Raw genomic sequence first — 25,043 nt, 5'->3', positions numbered from 1 at the left:
CGCTGTAATGTTCTAATTCTAATGGAAAATTTTAAATAAGTCTGACATTATGCGGAGTGATTAATTGCAAGGCATTTCAGCTGTCCTTTTGCATATGCGGACCTGTACGGGGGCTGAACCCAAAGACCATCCAGCGCTCCACCAGAACCATGCATGTGCACCTCATTTGTGACTGCAGACTGAACTACATTTCCTCCAGAGAAGCTCTGGGGGTTTGATGGGGGGAAAGGTCTGGGGCACGGGACAGGGCGAGAAGACCTGGAACCTGTTTTTGCTAGAATTTAGATGGTTAAGGGGTGATCTGATTGAAGTCTTCAAGATATTAACAGGAAAAGACAGGCTAGATAAAGATAAACTATTTCCACTGGTTGCAGATTCTAAAATTAGGGGGCATAGTCTCAAAATTAGGGCCAGACCGTTCAGGAGAGATGTTAGGAAGCACTTCTTCATGCAAAGGGTGGTAGAGGTTTGGAACTCTCTCCCACAAACAGCAGTTGAAGCTAGAATAGTTGTTAATTTTAAATCTGAGATAGATAGATTTTTGTTAAGCAAAGATATTAAGGGATATGGGCCAAAGACAGGTATATGGAGGTAGGCCGCAGATCAGCAATGATCTCAATGAATGGTGGGATAGGCTGAATGGCCTGCTCCTGTTCCTACCTTCCTATGTTCCTATGTAAAACCTCTATTGGGTCACCTCTTGACCTTCTCTGTTCCAAGAACAATCCTAACTTTTCCAACCTCTCTTTATGACTGAAGTTCCTTATCCCAGGTAAATGTCCTCTGTAAATGTTCCGAAGAAGGGTCACTGAACCGAAATGTTAACTCTGCTTCTCTTTCCACAGATGCTGCCAGACCTGCTGAGTGGTTCCAGCATTTCTTGTTTTTATTTCAAATGTCCTCTGTACCCTTTCTAATACCTTTTATATCTTTCCTGAAATGTGATGTCCAGAATCACCCACAGTACTCCAGATGAGGCCTAACCAGTGATTTGTACAGCTCAGCATGATCTATATTCATGATTTAATATTCTGTTTCCTCTATTTATAGACACAAGTAACCCATGAGCTTTTTTTAAACTATCCCATATCAACTTGCCCTGCCACCTTTAAGGATTTGTCTCTAAGGACACCAAGTTCCCCCTGCTTATCTATATTTTTCAAATTGTGCCATTTATAGTGTACTGTCTTTCCATGTTAGTCCTCCAAAATTGCATCACTTCAAACTTCTCCGTATTGAATTTCATCTGCTATACTTCTCCCTGTTTCACTGTCCTGTCTAAGTTATCCTGAAGCCAACGACTAACTATCCTGAACATGATCTACTACTTTGCCAAGTTACAGTACATCTGCAAGCTTTGTAATGCTGCTCCCTACACCTGAGTCTACGTCATTTTTACTAAATCATAACAAAGCTCCAAAATAGCCAGCCACTCCTACGTCCATAGTGTGACAAGAGATTGAGCGTCAGTGGACTATTTGACTGTGAGGGAATCACAGCCAAGCCCAAATCAGTCCTTGCCCAAAGTCTGTTTACATGTGGGGATTTTCCAGCAGGAGCTATTGGATATTGGGCCCTCAAGACCCTTGGGGACATCCCTCGGGGATGAGCGACCATAATATGATAGAATTCTTCATCAAGATGGAGAGTGACGTAGTTGATCCTGAATCTTAGTAAAGGAAACTACGAAGGTATGAGGCGCGAGTTGGCCATGACGGATTGGGAAACGTTACTTAAAGGGATGACGGTGGATAAGCAATCGGAAACATTTAAAGAGCGCATGGATGAACTGGAACAATTGTTTATCCCTGGCTGGCACAAAAGTAAAACGGGAAAGGTAGCCAAACCATGGCTTACAAGGGAAATGAGAGATAGCATTAGATCTAAGGAAGAGGCATATAAATTTGCCAGAAAAAAACAATGGACCTGAGGCAAAAACAAGAAATGCTGGATTCACTCAGCAGGTCTGGCAGCATCTGTAGAAAGAGAAGCAGAGTTAACGTTTCGGGTCAGTGACCCTTCTTCGGAACTGACAAATATTAGAAAAGTCACAGATTATAAACAAGTGAGGTGGGGGTTGGGCAAGAGATAACAAAGGAGAAGGTGCAGATTGGACCAGGCCACATAGCTGACCAAAAGGGCACGGAGCAAAGGCAAACAATATGTTAATGGTGTGTTGAAAGACAAAGCATTAGTACAGAATAGGTGTGAATAGACTGAATATTGAACATCAGCAAGTGCAAACCTGAAGAAAAACAACCTGAAAAAAACAGTGGGTAAGCAAACTGAACAAACTAAGATGAAATGAAATAAATGCAAAAAAAGATTGTAAAAAATGTAAAAAGGAATGCAAAAAAAAGGGAAGAAAAAATAACTAAAAATGACTAAAAATGAAAGTAAAGTGGGGGGCTGTCATGCTCTGAAATTATTGAACTCAATGTTCAGTCCGGCAGGCTGTAGTGTGCCTAATCGGTAGATGAGATGCTGTTCCTCGAGCTTGCGTTGATGTTCACTGGAACACTGCAGCAATCCCTGCAATGGACCTGAGGATTGGGAACAATTTAGAATTCAGCAAAGGAGGACCAAGGGATTGGTTAAGAAGGGGAAAATAGAGTACGAGAGTAAGCTTGCGGGGAACATAAGAAACTGACTGTAAAAGTTTCTATAAGTATGTGAAGAGAAAAAGATTGGTGAAGACAAATGTAGGTCCCTTACAGTCAGAAACAGGGGAATTTATTATAGGGAATAAAGAAATGGCTGACCAACTAAATGCATACTTTGGTTCTGTCTTCACAAAGGAGGATACAAATGTCATACCAGAAATGTTGGCGAACAAAAGGCTTAGTGAGAGAGAGGAACTGAAAGAAATCAGTATTAGTAGAGAAATGGTGTTGGGAAAATTGATGGGATTGAAGGCCGATAAATCCCCAGGGCCTGATGGTATGCATCCCAGAGTACTGAAGGAAGTGGCCTTGGAAATAGTGGATGCATTGGTGATCATCTTCCAAGATTCTATAGACTCTGGAACACTTCCTACAGATTGGAGGATAGCTAATGTAACCCCACTATTTAAAAAGGGAGGTAGAGAGAAAGCAGGGAATAATAGACCAGTTAGCCTGACGTCGGTAGTAGGGAAAATTCTCGAGTCCATTATTAAAGATTTTATAGCAGAGCACTTGGAGAAAGGTGGTAGAATCGGACAGAGTCAGCATGGATTTACGAAAGGGAAATCATGCTTGACAAATCTACTAGAATTCTTTGAGGATGTAACTAGTAGAGTTGATGAGGGGGAGCCAGTGGATGTGGTTTATTTGGACTTTCAGAAGGCTTTTGACAAAGTCCCACATAAGAGATTAGCATGTAAAACTAAAGCGCATGGGATTGGGGGTAGTGTATTGCGATGGATAGAAAATTGGTTGGCGGACAGGAAACAAAGAGTAGGGATAAATGGGTCTTTTTTCGAATGGCAGGCAGTGACTGGTGGGGTACTGCAAGGATCGGTGCTAGGACCCCAGCTATTTACAATATACATTAATGATTTAAATGAGGGAAATAAATGTAATATCTCCAAATTTGTAGATGACACAAAACTGGGTGGGAGGGTGAGTTGTGAGGAGGATGCAGAGAGGCTTCAGGGTGATTTAGAGAAGTTGAGTGAGTGGGCTAATGCATGGCAGATGCAGTATAATGTGGATAAATGTGAGGTTATCCACTTTGGTAGCAAAAACAGAAAGGCAGATTATTATCTGAATGGCTACAAACTGAGAGAGGGAAATGTGCAGCGAGACCTGGGTGTTCTCGTACACCAGTTGCTGAAGGTCAGCATGCAGGTGCAACAGGTGGTAAAAAAGGCAAATGGTATGCTGGCCTTCATAGCGAGAGGATTCAAGTACAAAAGCAGGGATGTCTTGCTGCAATTATACAGGGCCTTGGTGAGGCCACACCTGGAATATTTTGTGTAGTTTTGGTCTCCTTATCTGAGAAAGGATGTTCTTGCTATAGAGTGAGTGCAGCGAAGGTTTACCAGACTGATTCCTGGGATGGTGGGACTGATGTATGAGGAGAGATTGAGTCAGTTAGGATTATATTTGCTGGAGTCCAAAAGAGTGAGGGGGGTTCTCATAGAAACCTATAAAATTCTAACAGGACTTGACAGGGTAGATGCAGGAAGGATGTTCCCAATGGTGGGGAAGTCCAGAAACAGGGGTCATAGTCTAAGGATACAGGGTAAACTTTTCAGGACTGAGATGAGGAGAAATTTCTTCACCCAGAGAGTGGTGAGCCTGTGGAATTCACTACCACAGAAAGCAGTTGTGGCCAAAACATTGAATGCTTTCAAAAAGGAGTTAGATATAGCTCTTGGGCCTAAAGGGATCAAAGGGTATGGGGCGAAAGCAGGAACAGGCTACTGAGTTGGATGATCAGCCATGATGATAATGAATGGCAGAGCAGGCTCAAAGGGCCAAATGGCCTACTTCTGCTATTTTCTATGTTTCTATGTAAGACCATAAGCCCTGACTGATTACTGCCCTTCCAAGCTTGTTGCAGTTTCAGTAGGAAACATTTCATTGAATTAAACATCAAAACTCTGCACTCACTTAAAAGCCATTAGGAATATCACATCTACATATCTAAGATTTTGATGATGATGATGGTTAGACGAAGATCAAGTGAAGATTCAGCTCTATGGGTGCAGGCACGCTCGCTGGTAGCTAAACAGTCCAATTATAGATCTGCAGGCTCTTGAACATTTGGGGCACAGGAATTCTTGATCTGGGGAGCCCGGGCAAAGCAGTTTTCTTCCGTTTTGACATTTCTGTCCTACAGCTTTGCGTCTTAAGGATTCAATCCTGTGCGTAGCATTCCTGATTTTGAGTATCAGTTGTTCCTGTCAGCAGATTTCTGCTTCCATGTCCATTGCTTGACGTCAGTCAAGGAGAGTTGTTTCTTCAGCTGGTCCTCGAAATGTTTCTGCGGAGCACCTCAATTCCTCTTCCCAAGAGACAGTTGTGCATACAGCACTGCTTTTTGCATTCTGGTGTCCTCCATATATGACACATACCCTGTCGTCATAGGAGAATGCTCTCAATGCTGGGTAAATTCACACTTTGACTTCAATATTTGTAATGTAGTCCTGCCATTTGATATGATGGAGCGCAAGCAGCGTTGAAGGATGTGTTCAAGTAGCTTAATTTGTTTAATGTACAGCACCTAAGATTCTGATCCATAGAGGATAATAATGATAACACACTGTACACCTGGATTTTCATGGAAATGCACAAGGAGTGATTTTTCCAGACTTGTTTAGAGAGGTGACCAAAAGAGCTGTTGGCTTTAGACATGCAATTGTCAATGTTGGAGGCGTCATTTGAAATAATGCTGCCATGATATGTGAATTGATCGAGTGTTGAGATTTTCGTCATTGATATTGAGCTGTGGTGGGTTGTAATTTCCACGGGGTGGGGGTTGGAACAGCATTTCTGTTTACTTCAGGCTGATGGTAAGGCCGAATGCCTTTGGTGCTTCAAAGAAATGGTTCACGATGATCTGTAGTGCTTCCTGTGTATGGGCCACAGATTTTAGTTGGCAAATAACAGCTTACGTGTTGCCTCTTTGCAATTAACTGTGTTACGACCAAGGCGGGAGTAATGCACTGTTAATTCAGTCCCACTACTCCACAGGTCACAGCATATTAGTAAAGTTTCCCACCTATCAGAGAATAGCCAAATTAAGCACTTTGTCCGCTAGAATAAAGCACACCAAACCAGGTTTCTTTAAACAACAACAAAATTAACTATGCATAAACTAAGTCTTAAACAATGATGAGATAACTCTATATGTGAGAGAATTCTTTTCAAACATCTTATTCTTCCTAACCCTCATGCACACACACGTACATTGAAAAAAAACGGTTCACCAGGGCAAAAGGATGTTTTCGTATACAGCTGTTTCTTAGGAATAAAAAGGAACAATAAAATGATTGAGTTTATCACACTCTGGTAGGATGTTTCCAGTATGGTCAGGTGTCCCAGAGTCGAATAGTCAGATGCCACTCAAAGACTCTCCAGACGAGGTTGTTGAACAGTCTGTGATGGATAGGTGATCAAGGCAATTCATCTGTAGCAGGCGTCACACAGCTCTTTCAGCAAAGGGTGTAGCAACAGGTCTGCTAGGGTTTCGAAGCAGCAGTCTGGCAATAGAAGCTTTCTTGAGATTTCAGGATCTCCCAAAACACAAGAGGCAACAGGAATCACTCTTGAGGCAGGAATTCTTCCGAAGGGCCTGTTTCAGTGCTGTATCTCTAAATAAAAAAAAAACAAAATAATCCTTTATCTCAGTTTTTAAAAACACACGGAATTCTAAACTTTCAACAAAAAAAACAAAACTCTTGTAACGTAACTGTAATTGCTGCTTTGTGTAATGATCTGGGTTTACAAGAATAAGCTGTAACTTAATGTAGTGCACTGTGCTGTTGTTCTTTGCAAAAGAAAATTAAGAGTTTTCTGTGACTGGAAGGTGTAAAAAGATATAAACTGAAATCTAGTGTTAGCAAGGATTGTGATTTGTAAGATAGGAATCAGAGCAATTAGAGGGGAGAAACTAACTCGCCGTTGTGGCTGCATGACCTTTTCAAGTTGCATAAAGCCTTGTATCTGATGGCATGCAAACTTATCGAATTCAGCATATGCTTTGCCTCTTCACCCCTGACCTACATAATGTGCTTGCTCTGTCCACAATTAATCTTAAAAACTTCTTTAACTATTATTGTCAAAACCAAACAAAGTAGGATACTACAGTGTATCCTGTAAATGTTGATGCAGTTCGGGTTTGTCCATTAAAAACAGTAGGGTCAAGGTTAGTCCACAAACTAGACAATGCAGTACACCATGGTCAGCGTTTTTCCACAGCCAGTGAGTGAAGTTATCCTAGTGGGTGTCACTGTTCTGAACATCCTTCTCTGCTAGTAGGTGGAAATGAGAAAGTTCAGAAGAAGATATCAGTTAGATTGATGGATTGGTCTAAAAAATATTCACCATTTCTCTAAATTTGCTGCAAATGTCAGCCTTGTCTCTAGGTAGCACTCTCACCTGAGTCAGTAGGTTGTGGGTTAAGCCTCACTCCAGAAACTTGAGCACATTATCAAGGTTGACATTTCAGTGTAGTACTGAGGGAGTTCTGCACTGTTGGAGATGCCCCCTTTTGAATGAGACATTAAATCGAGGCCCCATCTGACCCCTGAAGTGGACTTAAAAGATCTTATGGCACTATTCACAGAATAGAGAAGTTCTTCCCAGTATTTATCCCTCAACTAATACAGACTATCATTGCTGTTTGTGGGATTTTGCTGCACACAAATTGACTTCTGCATTTCCTACATTACAACAGTGACTGCAATTCACAATGCTGGCTTTACACTCTAGCAGTAAGTTGAAAATTGCGCCCACCCAGTATCTGTTCTGGATGATTTAACAATTTTAAAGTTTGCTATATAGACAAGTGAGAGGCACTAATGGGTATACATGTATCTGGAATCCCTAAAAAAAAAAAGATTATGCATATCACAACTCCAACTGCTGTTTCCCCTTGATCAGAGATGTTCTCCTTTGCTCTGTCGATCATTTGGTGCCAGCATTTTCATTATAAGTTATTAGTAGTGCTTTTCTGATGAAGATGTAGCAAGGATGTGACACTGAGCCATACAAACCAGAGATAACCACTTCCATGTAATGGAGAGGATGCAGAAGAGATTCACCAGACTGGTACCAGGGATGAGGAACTTTAGATATGTGGAGAGACTAGAGAAGCTGAGTTGTTCTTCTTGGAGCAGAGAAGATTAAGAAATTTGATAGATGTGTTCAAAATCTTGAAGGGTGGCAGAAGGGTCAGTAACCAGAAGACACCGTTTTAATGTGATTGGCAAAACAACCAAAGGCAACATGGGAAAACATCTTTTTTACGCATGAATTGCTGTGATCTGGAATGCACTGCCTGAAAGGGTGGTGGAAGCAGATTTAATAGTAGCTTTCAAAAAAGAATTGGATAAATACTTGAAAGTAAAAAAGAAAATTCAAGGGCTGTGGGGAAAGAGCAGGGGAGTGGAATTAATTGGATAGCTCTACCAAAGAGCCGGCAGAGGTACGATGGAACTAATGGCCTCTCTTTGTGCTGTATCATTCTGTGATTAGTGTTACCAGGCTAGGAGTGGTAGGCTGGGGGTAAAGTAGGTACTATCCCTGCTCCTGATCGTGATTGATGGTGTGTGCATGCTAGATAAAAACAGGACGAGCTGAGCTGTAGTGTTTTTGTCCTGTCCCACCTCTTGGTATGGTTGAATAGCCTGCTGATAATCATTGCGCTAACTGACACATGATGAATGAACACTTTGACAGTATAGTTAGGGATACAGATACCTTTAAAACTGTGTACATCAGCCTGAGGAGGAGAACAAGCTGGTGATTTAATTTTAACAATATTCAAACAAGGTTTTACTGCATCATTGAGAAAGTTCTGGAATTGCATAACTTGTACCATTTTCACATTGGCCTTGTGTCCAAAGCTCAGTAGTGCATAAGCCATTCAAATACCAAAGTCAATTGGCACAGCCATTGATAAAGGGAAATTTTTACAGTAAGAATCTGGTCCTGGTGGCAGATATACAGATCATGAGACAGAATGTACTTCGGAGATCAGATAAGGGCAGAGAACCTGCCAATATGTACAATATGTTTTTCTTGATAAATACTGATATTTCTATTTCTCCTTCTGTTGGTTCATATCCATACACTTTCCTGCAACAGAGGTTTGTGAGATTACTTCCTCTGTGCTAAAGTTATTTCGTAATTAATTTGGTAAAAGATGAGATTTGTTTGCTACTATCTATGCAGACAATATAATACAAGCCATGTCTTGTGTGTAACCTTCACAAGAAATATCTCTTTCAGTGGAGAAGTCAGTCTGCATTAATTTTAAGTTTACATAGAATGTACAGCACAGAAACAGGTGATTTGGTCTAGCTGGTCCATGCTGTTATTTAAGCTCCACGTAAGCCTTCTCCCACCTCTGTTCGTCGAACCCTATCAACATAACCTTCTATACCTTTCTCCCACGTGTTTATCTAGCTTACCCTTAAATGCCTCAATGCTAGTCGCCCCAACTACTCCTTCTGGTAGCGTGTTTCACTTTCTAACATCTGTCTGACTAAAGAGCTTGAGAGAGGCAGAAAGTTCTTCTTTTTCCCTCAGTGAGTGCCAATCAGTTTAGCCATACTAGTTTGTACTGTTGAAGTAGGCTCGTGGCGAGGGTAAAATTTGCAAAATGTGTTAATATTATGAAGAAAGATCGGAAATGTGAAATTCTCTGTGAAAATGTTATTCTGTTCAATCGTGTGTAGAAACCAGTCTACATTGCTCTTTATCCTCTACATGAGCAATCGTCCTAATCTTGAGTCTGCTCTTTCCTCCAATCCCTTTTTTCATCGTTCCTTCCACCACCTAACCTATTCTTAAATGTTAACATGATCTCTACTTCAATCACCAACTTTGATAGTGGATTTCACTATCCTCCTGTTCTCTGTCCTAAAATTTCTTGCATTAATGTTGTATTTATGTTCCTTCAATTTAAACTGCTCAACCACACAAAACATCCTTTCTATCTACTCTGTCCCGTCCCTTCATAATTTTAAACACCAAACAACTTATCTTGTAATCTCTTCTGTTCTGTTGAAAACAACCCTTTTTTTCATGTTGTCACCATGTTTATAGTTCCTCATACTGGGCTGCATCTTAGTGAATCACTGCCATCCTCTCTATTGTCTCAACATGTTTCCTATAGTTTGGAGCCAAAAACTACAAACAGTACTCCAACTGTATTATTAATGTATAGATTCACCATTACATCTAACTTTTTCATGTTGCATGCCTGTTGCCATAAATTCAGTATCCCACCAGCTTATTTATGGCCTTAATCTATTGAGGTATTTTTAATGTCTTGTGAAGCTGAATCTCCAAATTGCTCTGCTTTTCCCCAATCTTCTCCATTCAAAGTATAACTATTACTTTTATTAAACCAAAATGTACTACCTCACATTTATTGACTTTGAATTTCATCTGCCATTTTTTTTCTGCTCATTCTGCCATCTCTTCAATATCCCCTTCTCCAGAATTATTTACTCCTATTTAGAGGTTAGCCATGGCTCAGTTGGTAGCAGTCTCTCCTCTGAGTCATGAGATTCAGATTCAAGTCTCACTTCAGGGCTTGGGCACAAAAATCTAGACTGACGCTCCAGTGCAGTACTGAGGGAGTGCTGCACTGTTGGAGATGCCGTCTTTTGGATGAGACATTGAACCAAGGCCCCATCTGGCTGCTTGGGTGGATGTATAAGATCCCATGGCACTATTTCAAAGAAGAGCAGGGTGTCCCTGGTGTCCTGGCCAATATTTATCCCTCAACCAATATCACAAAAACAGATTGTCTGGTCACTATCACATTGCAGTTTGTGGGAGTTTTCTGTGCGTATACCGGCTACCATATTTCATACATTCCAACAGTGACTAGTCTTCAATAAGTACTTCATTGGCTGTAAAGTGCTTTGAGACATCCAATGGTCATGAAAGGTGCCATATAAATGCAAGTCTTTTATTATTTTAGTATCATCACATTTGGAAATCACTCCATCTAGCTCTATACCCAAATTATTGATGTCCACAAGAATGCAAGTAGTTCCAGGACAGATCCCATTTCCAACCACTCTGATAAACACTCGCTCTTTGTCTCCTCCCTTCTAAACAGCTTTTAATCCAATTTGCTACTTGCCCCAATTCCATATTCTTCAATCTTCTCCAATGTTCTCGTATGTGGTACCTTGTCAAAGGCTTTTTGAAAGTCCATTTCCCATGTATTACCTCCTCAAAAAAACTCTTAGGTTTGTCAAGCATTATCTTCCTGTCTGAAATCCATGGTGACTTCTAATTATTTTCTTTTCATCTTTAATTAAAGATTGCAATTTATTTCTCTCCCACTGACTGACCCTGTAATTACCAGGTTAGCACTGTCCCCTTTTTTTGAAAAAATCTTCCATTACTAACTGAGTTGCTAATCCCACTTCTTTCTCCCACCCCTGCAGCCATCTTGCGTTTGTTGGAGTGGTTGTAATCCATTGGATGGTCTTGCCCCAAACCATTATCATACTCCCCACAGGAAGGTAACACTTCAAACTTGCTGTATCTGTGGGTATTTTTTCTAAATTTGTTTTTCATAAATTTTCTTAACATCAGGACAAATAATCTTGCAAAGCATCTTTAATCTGTTTGGCTGGTGAACTGGGAGAGACAAATTCTGCATAGTGAATCAGATTTAGACCATACACTAAAAACAGCTGCTTGTTAGAATAGCTTTAAGTTGCAATCAGAGCTCATCTTAACAGTAAAATCTATTTGTGTCCACTGACCCCTAGTTTAGATTAGTCGACGATATGCTCTGCATTGCCTCACTTTAAGCAGAAAGCAACAAGAATTTTTTTTAAGTGTGCTTTTTTAAGGTGGAAGTCTTAACATTAATTTAATTTGAAAGAATATAAGTATGTATAGTTGAAACTATGCTGAAACTCTATTACTTAAGTGCAGCTACACAGAGGTCTAAACTCTGCTGGATTAATGAATATAGTTACTATACTCATTACTCAATATTTACATTTGTATTTTAACATCCATTTCTGTTAAAATGTAATTTTTGGAAATGTATGCATGTGTGAACTGCTAATATTTGGTTCCATTTCCCTCAGCTTTTATGCAAACTTTGGATGGTGTAAGGGATAAAAAAAAAAGTGGCTGTCATGGGAGAGGCTGCCAACAAGTAAACTTGGGTCAAAACACACGAGAAACTATTTAACAAAATTTGTTGTTCTAGATTTGTAAAATCCGATTAGATTCCACAAGTCACCACCACCTCCATTGCCAACATTTCTTCCTGTAGGAAAAGATGGAATTCTCGAGGAGCCTCTTGGTTCTGGTGTTCATTGTCTCCCTGGCTTGCATTATGTTGTCAGAAGCAGATGTTTACAGCCCACAATATGGAATTGAAAATCAGGATATCTTGCCTTCAAAGTTAACCTCTTTAAATATATCCAACGTGTTTTATGGAATCATGTTCGATGCTGGAAGCACTGGGACACGCATACACATATACTCTTTCATTCATAAGGACCCTGGTGAGTACAATCAGTTTGCATTTCTCTATGTAATGAGGCTACTGGTTTATTGTGATGAAGTCTTCCATGATTTTGTATTTGGCACAGTTGAATCTACATATATTTAATGCTGCTGCTGGCAGATTTCTGGTAGTGTTCCAATAAACAAATTGTTACTAAATGTCCCAAGTTTTATATTTTGTAATGGTATAGCAGGTACACATACAGCAGGTGTACTGTATTTGTAACATTCCATGCCCATATTAACCAGGTGACTAAACCCAAAATAAGGTTGTTAATATATTTACCTTTCCTCACTAATTTTATTTCAGCGGTAAATTTGCCCTCATTAAACCTGTCGTCTACATGTCGAGCTGTCAATGGACACTGGTTTAGTTGAGGGCCTTTACAGATGCTGGTTTACTTTGTTTTGTAAGAACAGCATTATACTAGCCTCTCATGCAACTTTTTTTTATTTCTCCCCATTTTACTTTTCCACCTGGTGTCACACTCTGTAAGATCAGAAATAAGGATTAGATCCCCATGACTCTATTCAAAAAAGAGAAAGAAGTTTTCCGATCAACATTCCTCCCTCAATGGCACAACCAATAATAGATTAATTTATTATTCATCTCATTGCCATTGGTTGAATCTTGCTCTGTACTATATGATTCCAGTCACGACATTTCAAAGTAATTCATTATACTTGAAACTGTTTGAGTGATTTGATAGGATACTGTGTAAAAGCTCGTCTTCCTTCTCGTTGCGTACCCAACCTGAGATGAATGCTTTTTACAAAATTTACTGTACTCCACAAATAAATAACAGATGTGTTTTTAAAACAGAGCCCCCTCAATTGGACAGTGAAATCTTTGAATCTGTAAAACCTGGCCTGTCAGCCTATGTAGATGACCCTGAGCAGGTGGGTACTGCATTTCTTTATAGATGAATTGAATTATTTGGTTGGGTTGCAAATGACAGCCTAGCAGTAGTTAACATGTTCTGCAGTGTAATCTGTGCAGTAGAAGCAACAGTAATCAAGCCAGCTGTCTCTCCAAATATGACTCCAGATTGCTGGTTGACCTGGAAAATTTTGAATTGCTGAACAAACTAGAAAGGCAGAACTTCTAACACCTTTAGTGGGTAAAGGTTAATACTCTGCATTTTAACTGCTGTAACGCAAGGAACAAAGTTCCAAGTGACATCAGTGCTTAAGTGCAGGGGACCTTTAATAAAATGGCCCAAAGCACTTCACAGGAGCATTATCAAACAAAATTTGCCCTAGATCCACATAGTGAGTTTTTAGGGCAGATAACCAAAAGCTTAGTCAAAGAAGTAGGTTTAAATGAGCATCTTAGAGGAGGAGAGAGACAGAGATAGAGAGGTTTAGGGAGGGAATTCCAGTGCTTAGTGCGTTTGGCAGCTGATGGCACAGCCACCAATGGTGGAGCAATTAAAACCAGGGATACTCAAGAGGACAGAATTGGAAGGGTGCAAATATCTTGGAGAGCAGTGGGGCTGGAAGAAGTTAGGGATAGGGATGGGACAAAGTCATGGAGAGATGTGAAAACACGAAGGACAATTTTAAAAATCGAGGCATTTCTTAACTGGGAGCCAGTGTAAGTCAGCAAACACAGGGCTGATGGGCGAATGGGACTTGATGTGAATTAGGACACAAGCAGCAGAATTTTGGATGACCTCAAGTTTATGAAGAGTAGAAAGTGGAGACCAGCCAGAAGTGTGTTAGAATAGTCAAGTCTAGAGGTAATAAAGGCATGAATGAGGGTTTCAGCAGCTGATGAGCTGAGGCAGGGGCAGAGCCGAGTGATGTTACAAAGGTGAATGGCACAGGAGAGAATAAAATTGTATAGTGATGTCAACACACAAGGAGGCATGCAGGGATGAGTCCACTGGTGAGCGTTTAACTTAATCCACCTACAACGCAAGTCGGATAAATTAATTAGTATAAAAACTAAAAGTAAGCCGATTTGATAAAATACATAAACTTTATAACTTATATTTTATACATTGTTTATTATGTAAGTTATCATTTAATTACAATTGGTGTTTAATTAATCAGATCAAGGGAGATAAAGTTAAAATTAAAGATGGATAGTAACAGTAAAGGATTCCTAATTTTTCACTAACTTAAAATCTGAGATGTATAGATAAGTAAAACATTTAAATAATATAACTACTTATAAAATAAAGTGACATCAGCACAAAGGAAGGAGCTGATTGGTGAGTAGCTGGTGAGAGTTTATTTAAGTCTTAAGTTTATTTCTCTTAATTTAATTAATACACTAATAAATAGAAGGATGGCAGGGCACCTCAGTCCTGTAAAATTCGCATCCTGTTCCATGTGGGAACTTCAGGATGCTTCTCATATCCTGGACAATGACATGTGCAGGAAATGTCAACTGGAGGCGCTTGAGCTCCGGGCACATCTGCAAGGCTGAGAGCTATGTGGATAGCACATTTCTGGAGGTCATTATTCTGCAGCTTAAGAGTGAGTAGGCAGAGGGAGGGAATGGATGACCGCCAGACAGTCAAGGAGGACCAGGCAGGTAGTGCAGCATTCCCTTGAGTGGTCAGAAGCTCACCTCGGGGGTCAAATATGACACCAAGGTTGTAAACAGCCTGGTTTACCAGGGAGAGCGGGATGTAGTTGGTAGAGTTTGTTACAGTGACTAAAGACGATAGCTTCAGTCTTCCCAATTTTTAAGTGAAATAAATTTCAGCTCATCCTGTACTGGATGTTGGACAAGCAGTGTGATATTTAGAGACAGTGGAGGGATCAACAGAGCTGATGGTGAGGAAGAGCTGGGTATCGTTGGCATACATGTGGAAACTGACACCGTGTTTTCAGATGATGTCACCGAGGGGTGACATGTAGATGAGAAATAGGAGGGGGGCCAAGGCAAGATCCTTGAAACAACTTGGCAGAGGGGTTGGAGGGAGAAATTCCACAAGTCACACAGTGCTTTGCTAGTGGTATTCAGTGTGTCTTTTTTTAATGACGATGCAGTTCTGGCAACTCTTGTGATCTCAGAAAAATATCAAGACCACTGGTTTATGGTTATTAAGAGGAAGATGAACAGAATTTTGCAATCCAATCCCCAAAATTGCATGTAATTAGAAAAGGAATTATTGATCACAGCCATTGCATATACAAATATGTAGGTCTAGCTTGAGCACCATTGACTCTTATGGTGTTTCATCATCATCTTGTAGAAGACTGACTGAATTTTAATGAATTACACACAACTTTGAAATATAAAAAGGCATTGTGCAAAGTCAAACAGTGCCTATCTTCATTGGCAACAAAGTGTTAACTCAAGGCTTTGTTTATTATGCTATGGTTTAAATCAATTTCTGTGCCCCAGTAACCAGCTGTGGTACACTCAGTGAATTGTGTAAAACAGACAGAGGGAGGCCTGATGTTTAGAGTCGTGTGTTGTTGCATTTTAGGGTGCAGAGACTGTCCGTGAACTACTGAACGTAGCAAAGCAGACAATACCTTCAACTCACTGGCATACTACCCCTGTGGTATTAAAAGCCACGGCAGGACTGCGACTGCTTCCTGAGCAGAAAGCACAAGCTTTGCTATTGGAGGTATGATGTTGTAATATATTGGTGCCATTGTAAAAACTCAACTGTATTGATGCAGTTACACTCAAGTCCATGAAAATAAGACAGATTCAGTATGTTGGTCCTCTCTGGTGTCTTGGCGTTAAAATTTTACAGGCATGACCACTGATTTACAGTTTTCCTGCGATGGGTGGAGTAACAATGTAATCCCCAAATGCTAGAGTCCTATAAAAGACAGATCAGTCTGAGTTATGGACTTCTCCATGGCTATAATCAAAACTTTTCCCCGCATAAGATGGCATAGTTACAATCATCATACCATTCCTTAGTCTTCAAATTGTTACAAAGCTTGGATGGTGATGGTGCAAAATCTGTAAACAAGGCCACTGATTTATAATAACTGGAAAAGTCATAGAGAGTCTCTATGACTTTTCCAGTTATTATGAATCAGTGGCCTTGTTTACAGATTTTGCACCATTATCATCCAAGCTTTGTAACAATTTGAAGACTAAGGAATGGTATGATGATTGTAACTATGCCATCTTATGAGGGAAAAGTTTTGATTGTGGCCATGGAGAAGTCCATAACTCAGATTGATCTGTCTTTTTGACTAAAGCAACAGAAATCAATGCACTAACTAGATACAGACAATGATCCTTATTTTCATCCTGAGTTCAAAACCCACCATGGCAGTTTGAGAATTTGAATTGAGTTTTAAAAATTTTTTTCAAATCTGAAAATAAAAAAACCTTTATCAATAAAAGTGACCATGCAGTTGTTGTAATTACAAAACTGGTTCACTAATTTCCTTTTTAGGAAATGAAATCTACTGTCCTTACCTAGACTGGCCTATATGTAACTCTTAACTTTTAACTGTCCTTTGAAATGGTCTAACAAGCCACTCAGGTGTGTTGCACCACCATCAAGAAGAAGACCTATCACCATCTTCTCAGGACGCTAGAGATGGACAATAAATGCTAGCAACACCTACGTTTCAAGTATGAACTTGCTTGTGTGGTACTGAAGCACTGCTGGCCTCAAGGGAACTATATCCTTAGGAAGGATCATTATCAGGAGAGGTGGAAACATAATTGGGGGAGGGGGGGGAATGGGAGAATTGGGAGGAACTTTTTGGGGATGGAATCAGTAGAAATAAGAATCTAACCTTGAGGGAGGTGAAAAGAGATGTAAGAAATCATATGGGCATAGTGTAAAATAAATCTGCAATTGCACTGATGTGTGTATTCTCAATCTAGGTCCAGGAACTATTTGAGGATTCCCCTTTTCTAGTACCAGATGACTGTGTTAGTATAATGAATGGAACATATGAAGGTTGGTACCAAAATCTATACTGTGCTTTAAATTTTTCCTCTACTGCTGAAAATTATGTGTCTATACTGGGGGTTTGATCTGGGGAATTGGCCATTTTCTGCTACATAATTTGGGATTGAAAGGACAATCTAATTCTAAGACCCTGTATAAATTTTATGAACAATTAATTGTCACTTGAAGTTTATGTTAGTTATACTGAGTTAGAATTTAAGTTACAATATAATTTAGATATTGTTGCTTGTATTACATTAGTGTTTGCTGCTTCAGCAAATATATCAAACCTCTTTGATGACTTTGTGGTTAAACGTGTACAGTTCTTCTTCCTGAATGCTATCCAGCAATAAGAGGTACATGTGTATTGGATGCTGGATTGTATTTTGCTTGGCTATAATGGCTCCTGTATGTCAGCTATGGCTCAGTTGGTAGCACTTTTGCCTCTGAGTCACAGTTCTGGGTTCAAGTCCCACTCCAGGGCATGAGCACAAAAACCCAGGCTGACACTCCAGTGCAGTACTGAGGGAGTACTGCACTGTCAGAGGTGTGTTGTTTGGATAAGATGTTAAACTGAGGCCGCATCTGCCTGCTTAGGTGGGTGTAAAAGATCCCATGGCACTATTTCAAAGAAGAGCAGGGGAGTTCTACACAGTGTCCTGATCAATACTTATCCCTCAATCAGTATCACAAAAACAAGGTTATCTGGTCAGTATCACATTGCTGTTTGTGGGAGTTTGCTGTGCGCAATTGGTTGCCGTGTTTCCAACATTACAACAGTGGCTGTACTTCAAAAGTATTTCATTGGCTGTAAAGTACTTCGAGACATCAGGTGGTCCTGAAAAGCGCTATATAAATGCAAGTGGTCTTTCTTTCCTTCTCTTTTTCTCTTTCCCTTTCTCTTTTTTTCTTTCTCTTTCTTCCTTTCCCTTTTTCTTTCTCTTTTTTCTTTCTTGTTCTCTTTCTCATTCTCTCTCTTTCTTTCTGTGGCCAATAGGCCCCATACACTCTACTCAGACCTTCAAGACTGGCCATTTGGGTGAACTACTGGAAGAAGTTACTGAAAGTAAAATCTTATTCCAGCATGTGTTGCCAGCGTCAAAAAAGGATTGGTAAGGCAAGGAAATAGCACGGAAAACTGCAGGAGAAAGATAAAATAACACGTTCAATTAGAATTGAATAATATATAGTAATAATACAAAGCCATAATTGTATTGAATGTTGGAGCAGGCTTGAAGGGTCATATGGTCTGCTGCTGCTCCTATTTCTTATCTTCTAAAAACACTGTCGGGTTCCACACCCAGATCTACCTCTCCCAAGCCCCTTCACTTCCTCTGTGTTGTCAGACGCTTGTCTGAAATTCACTTCTGGATGAGCCGAAATTTCCTCCAGTTAAATATTGGGAAGACCGAAGCCAATGTCTTCGGTCCCTACACAATTTCTGTTCCTGAGGTACCAATTCCTTGCTGACTATCTCAGGTTGAAGCAGACCACTCGCAACTTTATTACGTTTGTCCCTGAGCCAAACTTTGACTCCATATCCTTTCCATCACGAAGATTACCTATTTCAGCTCCGTAATATCATCATCTCCTTCTCTGCTTCAGCCTATCTGCCATTGAAACCCTCATCCATGCTTTAGTTATCTACAGACTTGATTGTTCCAGTGTTCTCCTGGCTGATCTCCCATCTTCCTCCCTCTGTAAACTTGATTGATCCAATTCCATTTACCCACCACCCGCTCTCACTGACCTACATTGACTCCCTGTCTGGCAATACCTTTATTTTAAAATTATCATCTTCTTGTTCAAATCCTCACCACTATCCCCTACCACTCCCCACCCCCTTCCAATTGCTTGGTCCCTCTCTTTCTCTGTGACCTCCTCCAGACATATATTGCTCCACGAACTCTACATTCCTCCAACTCTGGCCTCTTGTCCCCACTTCCTTTGCCTTCAACCATCTAGGCTGTAAGCCATGGAATTTCTTCCTTAAACCTCACCACCTCTCCTCCTTAAAGTGTACCTGTTTGACCGTGCTTTTGGTCACCTGTCTAAACATCTCCTTTAGCTCAGTGTCAATCTTTGCTTGATTACACTCCTGTGAAGTGCCTTGGAATGTATTACTACGTTAAAGGCATTATGTAAATGCAAGTTGTTGTAGTGGTAAATTGATATCACAGGAATTTGATTCAATTACTAAGTTCAACCTTCAGGAGTTTTTTTTCTCCGATATTAGGAACAGGAGGGGCCAGTTAGCCCCTCAAGCCTGTTCTACCATTTAATAAGAACACGATCTAACCCACCTTTGCCCCATATCCTTTAATTCATTTGGTTAACAGAAATCTATCAATCTCAAATTTAAAGTTTAAAAAATGGCCCAGCATCAATTGACACTAGTGGAAGAGTTCAAAACTTCTACCATTTGTGTAGAAGTATTTCTTAACTTCACTCCTTTTTAGTCTATGTCCCCCAGTCCTAGATTTCCCCAACCAGTGGAAATAGTTTCTCTCTCTAACCTATCCCTTTTTCCTTATTCATTCATGGTATGTGGGTGTCACTGGCTAGGCCAGCATTTATTATCCATCCCTAATTGCCCTTGAACTGAGTGATTTTTCAGAGGGCATTTAAGAGTCACCCACATTGCTGTGGGTCTGGAGTTACATGTAGGCCAGACCAGGTAAGGACGGCAGATTTCCTTCCCTATAAGGGCATTAGCGAACCATTTTACAACAATCAACAATGACTTCATGGTCACCGTTAGACTAACTTTTTAATTCCAGATTTATTCATTGATTTCAAATTTCACCATCTTCCATGGTGGGATTCGAATCCATGTCCCCAAAGCACTAGTCTGGGCCTCTGGGCTACTAGTCCAGTGGCATTACCACTTTGCCACCGCCTCCCCTTAATATCTTAAACTTAGATCAAATCACCCCTTAATCTTCTAAATTCCAGGGACTACAACCCTTGTTTGTGTAATCTCTCCTCATAGTTTAACCCTGGGAATCCAGCTATCATTATGATGAATCTTGACTGCACTCCCTCAAACACTAATATATCCCTCATGAAGTATGGTGTCCAGAACTGAACACAGTACTCCAGTTTTGTTGTAGCTTTTGAACCCCCAAGGAGATGAAATAACGTGACAAGTATTAACTGAAATGAAAGTTATGTTTGTATTCGAGGATTAGGGTAATGGACGTCTCTCGTTTCATCTGGTTCTTTTAACAAAGGCTTATTGGCGTGATTAGCAATCATATCATCTTCCATATAAAGCTCTCTTAAAAGGCATGTTTATTCAGAGAAAGGAAGGTTAACTAATTGGGTAGTTTTGTCAAATTTTTAATTTGGATCCCTGAGCCAAGTTAAGTAGTTTTTGCTCCACTTGTCTCCGTAATTTCAGATTTCAGTTTGTACTATACAGAGTGCATAGCTACTTGCTATACTAGTAAACCAAATTTGTTGCCAATATAAAAGTTGTTATGGCCTTGACCTTTGGTTCCCATGGATTGTGAAGCAACTTGATTGTTTTGATTTACTTTCCTTTATGAAAGGATGGTATAGAATGGATTCAACAAAATAGTGGTTTCAGACTTTGGATCAGTGAGTTGACTATATGTGGTTTTTATAGAATCATACAGCACAGAACCTGTAACTGCTCTTCGAAAGAGCTGTGTAATTGGTGCCACTCCCCTGCCCTTTCACTGCAATTATTTCCTTTGTCAAGTCCTTTTTTGAAAATTACAATTGAATCAGCCCGTTCAACCAGTGCATTCTAGATCATAATCACTTGCTGCATTTTTTTAAAAATTCTCTTCATCTTCCCCCATCCCCAACCTTTTACCAATTATCTTGTTATTGAAAGGCAAGTGTTTGTATTAAAGAGAGAAATGTGATCCAAAAAAATAAATAGTGTGTGTTTGTAGAAAGAACCAAAGGGTACAATTATAATATAAACCATATTCTAAATGATACTTGAGTACATTCACTCATACGTACTCATAAAAACTTAATGGACCAATTCTTAATTCATTAGGGTAATGCTGGGAAAGGAAGGAAGTGCAGTGGTCCAGTAAGTTCTGGAAGAGAACCTAAACAAAAGGTCAAGTTGGGAGGGCTAAAGAGCTGCTTCCTGTTCCTGTATTCACCTGTATTAATTGTTATGTGGATATTTTTAGTGTTTGTGATGTTTGTTGTATTTTATTTTTACAGGAATTTTAGCCTGGCTCACAATAAACATTTTGACTGGTATGTGTGTGTTTTCTCCTCTTCCCTGTCACCATCATCATTTTAATGTTGAAAAGTAGCTATAGTTTGGAATTTCTTGCATGGCTTAAAAAATGTTTTGGCTTTTTTTCTGTAGCTTTGACACTACATTAGCATTCAATTGATGGCAGTTTTTGCTGCCAGTTAATATAGACCCATACAAAGGTAATATTCCATAATTTAATCATAACAAAATTGCAAAACCTAGTGTTTCTCTGGATTCTGCCAGAACTACTATCAATTTTCCACCATTGGAGGCTGTGCAACACCTGCTAACTTAATACTAGATTTGATTGACTGTACATCAAAATGTAATTCAGTGGAACATAATGCATGGAAGGTGTGAATTGTATTTGTCGTCCAATATTCTGATACCCTGCCTCATTTTGCATTGATGCCCAACAGTAGAGGCAAAGGAGTAACTGAGAGGAAGAAGAGGTTTAAAAAAATCAATCCAATATAAAGACTACCACTGGATGGGTGGTGGAGTTTACAGCTTTAGATGACTGACTACTCTGTTTGTTGCTAACATTTGTGGTATTCTCTGCCTCCCTTGTGATTTATTGCTACACGTACAGTTTTCTCTGTGTAATAGATTTAGTTGCTGATATGAAACAGTCAGTGCAAGATTAAACTGGTTTACTGCATGTATGAAGACCTAAAAAGTAGGACCAACCAGTGAACATAAGAAATAGGAGCAGCAATAGGCCAGTCGGCCCCTCAAGCCTGCCCCACCATTCAATAAGATCATGGCTGATCCGCCCCAGACCTCAACTCCTCTTTCGTGCCAGCTCCTCCTAGCCTTCAACTCCCCAATTATTTCAAAAATCTATCTACTTCCTCTTTAAATACTTGCAGTGATCTAGCCGCCACAACTCTCTGGGGTAGAGAATTCCAGACATTCACTACCCTCTGAGAGAAGAAAATTCTTCGCATCTGAGTTTTAAATGAGTGTCCCCTTATTCTGTAACTATTTCCCCTAGTTCGAGATTCCCCCATTAGTGGAATCATCTTCTCACATCTACCCTGCCAAGCCCCCTCAGAATCTTGTACGTTTCAAAAAGATCCCCCTTCATTCTTCTAAACTCTAATGAATAAAGGCCTAACCTGTTTAGCCGTTCTTGATAAGTCAACCTGTTCATCCCAGGAATCAGCCTAGTGAATCTTTTTTGAACTGCCTCCAAAGCTAGTATATGCTTTCTTAAATACAGGGACCAAAACTGTACACAGTACTCCCAGGTATGGCCTCACCAACACCCTGTACAATTGTAACAAGACTTCCCTATTTTTAAACTCCAACCCCTGAGCAATAAAGACCAAAATTCCATTTGCCTTCTTAAATACTTGTTGCACCTGCATGCTACCTTTTTGTGTTTCATGAACAAGAACACCCAGATCCCTCTGTGCTGCACTTTTTGAAGTCTCTCTCCATTTAAATAATAGTCTGCCTTTTGATTCTTCCTACCAAAGTGCATGGCCTCACACTTTCCTACATTAAACTCCATCTGCCAAGTTTTTGCCCACTCACTCATCCTATCTATACACCCTTGCAGATTCCTTATGTCCTCATCACAACATGCCCTCCCACCTACTTTTGTATCGTCAGCAAATTTGTATATATTGCACTCTGCCCCCTCCTCCAAGTTATTAATACAGATAGTAAATAATTGAGGCCCTAGGACTGATCCTTGTGGCACTCCACTAGTTACGTCTTTCCAACCTGAAAAAGACCCATTAATTCCAACTCTCTGTCTTCTGTGTGTTAACAAATGCTCAAGCCGTGCTAATATATTAACCCCAATACCGTGAACTCCTATCTTGTGCAATAATCTTTTATGTGGCACCTTATCGAATGCCTTCTGGAAATCTAAATACACTACATCTACTGCTTCCCCTTTTATCAACTCTGCTTGTTATATCCTCAAAGAACTCTAGCAAATTTGTCAAACATGATTTCCCTTTCACAGCCATGTTGACTCTGTTTGATTGCGTTAAGCTTCTCTAAATGTCCTGCTATTTCTTCCTTAATAATGGACTCTAGCATTTTCCCAACGACTGATGTTAGGCTGACTGGCCTATAGTTACCTGCTTTTTGTCTCCCTCCCTTCTTGAACAGGGTCGTCACGTTAGCGGTTTTCCAATTTCTTCCATTTCCACAATCAATTCTGTTCCTATTATTAACCATAACTGTTTGTCGTGGATACATTTCAAGCTGGAAATCCAGTCACTAACAAAGCAGCAAAACACTACTGTGAAAGGCAAACCTCCTCTTGTCAAAAATCAGTTGGGATATAAAGCTGATCAGTTACAGATAAATAAGGAACACATTACTTACTAATAATGTCCCTGAAATTATGTGCTAGATCCAGAATAACAGCCCCTTTTCTTTCAAGTCATAAGAGTTTAAAAATCAATGAATACAAGTTTAAAATTACAAAGTTAGAAAGAAGAATGGTAAATTGGAAGGAACTTTTTAATCCAGGGGTTCCTCAGACAACCACCCCCCCCCCCCCCTTTGATTTCTAAGTGATTACTGGTTCCTAACTGTAATTCATGGTTTACTATGATGTAGAAGGGGCTTTCCTCAGACTGAAAACAGGAAATTTGTACGTAAATCAGCAGAAATAGTCTCCAGAACCTTTAGGTCACCCATAGTTTGCCTACAATTTTAGGCAATGGTGAGAAAACTCATTAAGTAGACTTTAGCCCAATCAGAAATGGACAGGCTTATTGAGCCAAATGGCCTGTGTTTGCAATTTAGAGTGCCAGTATTTTCTTTTAAAGTAAGATTTCTAGCATTATTTTAAAACCAGAATTTGACTTTTTTAAAAAATATATTTTCTAGGCCACTTGTATGGTGCAAGTGAAAACACTGTAGGAATCCTGGACCTGGGAGGTGCTTCCACACAGATTACTTTTCTCCCTCAGGCGAAGGTAAGAAAAACAAGACCCTGACCCAACCAGAAATCAAACTTGATAAATCTAGCAATTAGTGAATTTTCACTTTTTATTTTCATTCCTTCCCTTCCTGCCACCCAAACCAAAAAAATGCCCAGTAACTGTGTGAAGCATAGTTGTCTGTGGGTGATGCATGTTTTCAGTTTCTAAAAGTTGTAGTACAAACTCAGCCAGCAACACCCATGTTCAGTGAATGAATAAAAAGTAAACTACACATACTAAACACTGTCTAATGTTGCAAGTCTTCCTCTTCACCCCCCCCCCTCCCCCCCAGAGACTCTTATACACAACAGCTTTAACTGCCTATTGCAGTGTTGATGTCACCAGTTCACGAGTGACTGTACTGGTTGGCATCCTTCCATCTATGAAAGACACACAGCAAACAATCCATTTAGGTGGGGTGTCTTCTCTTGGTGCATTTTTGCTGATGGCTGTGAAGGCCAATCCTTGAGAGACAGGTTCTGCCACAAGTGCTGCACGTGAAGCTGCCGACTGACAAGTCTCACATGGACTGTCTCTCCCATACCTATAACTTGTTCTCCTTGACCATAAGTGTCAAGAAAACCATGGTCATGGGACAAGGTGTTGCATCTCCACCCCTGATCACACTAAATAACACCCCACTGGAAGTAGTTAGCAAATTCTGCTACCTTGAGTCCACGGTGACGGACAATCTGACCCTCGATGCAGAGCTCAATACACGCGTCGGGAAAGTAGCTAC

General features: G+C 40.1%; 1 protein-coding gene across 4 annotated transcripts in view; it reads left to right on the top strand.

Annotated features, from left to right (window-relative positions):
* The window catches only part of entpd5a (ectonucleoside triphosphate diphosphohydrolase 5a), a 45,113-nt gene that overhangs the window by 8,147 nt on the left and 11,923 nt on the right, over positions 1-25,043 (top strand). Inside the window, exons 2-8 of one of the 4 annotated variants that reach the window (XM_068038643.1) lie at positions 11,123-11,200; positions 11,971-12,205; positions 13,030-13,106; positions 15,656-15,799; positions 17,032-17,107; positions 21,311-21,346; positions 24,210-24,298. In XM_068038643.1, the coding sequence (XP_067894744.1) occupies positions 11,977-12,205; positions 13,030-13,106; positions 15,656-15,799; positions 17,032-17,107; positions 21,311-21,346; positions 24,210-24,298 (651 nt within the window). In that variant the 5' untranslated portion in view covers positions 11,123-11,200; positions 11,971-11,976. Of the gene's footprint in view, positions 1-11,122; positions 11,201-11,904; positions 12,206-13,029; positions 13,107-15,655; positions 15,800-17,031; positions 17,108-21,310; positions 21,347-24,209; positions 24,299-25,043 lie in introns of all 4 variants that reach the window. The other 3 variants (XM_068038642.1, XM_068038644.1, XM_068038645.1) reach the window with 3 other exon arrangements.

This window comes from Heterodontus francisci, chromosome 9, assembly GCF_036365525.1.
Source record: "Heterodontus francisci isolate sHetFra1 chromosome 9, sHetFra1.hap1, whole genome shotgun sequence".
Classification (NCBI taxonomy): domain Eukaryota; kingdom Metazoa; phylum Chordata; class Chondrichthyes; order Heterodontiformes; family Heterodontidae; genus Heterodontus; species Heterodontus francisci.
The sequence above is the reverse complement of the archived record's forward strand: the minus strand, read 5'-3'. Positions and strand labels throughout refer to the sequence as shown.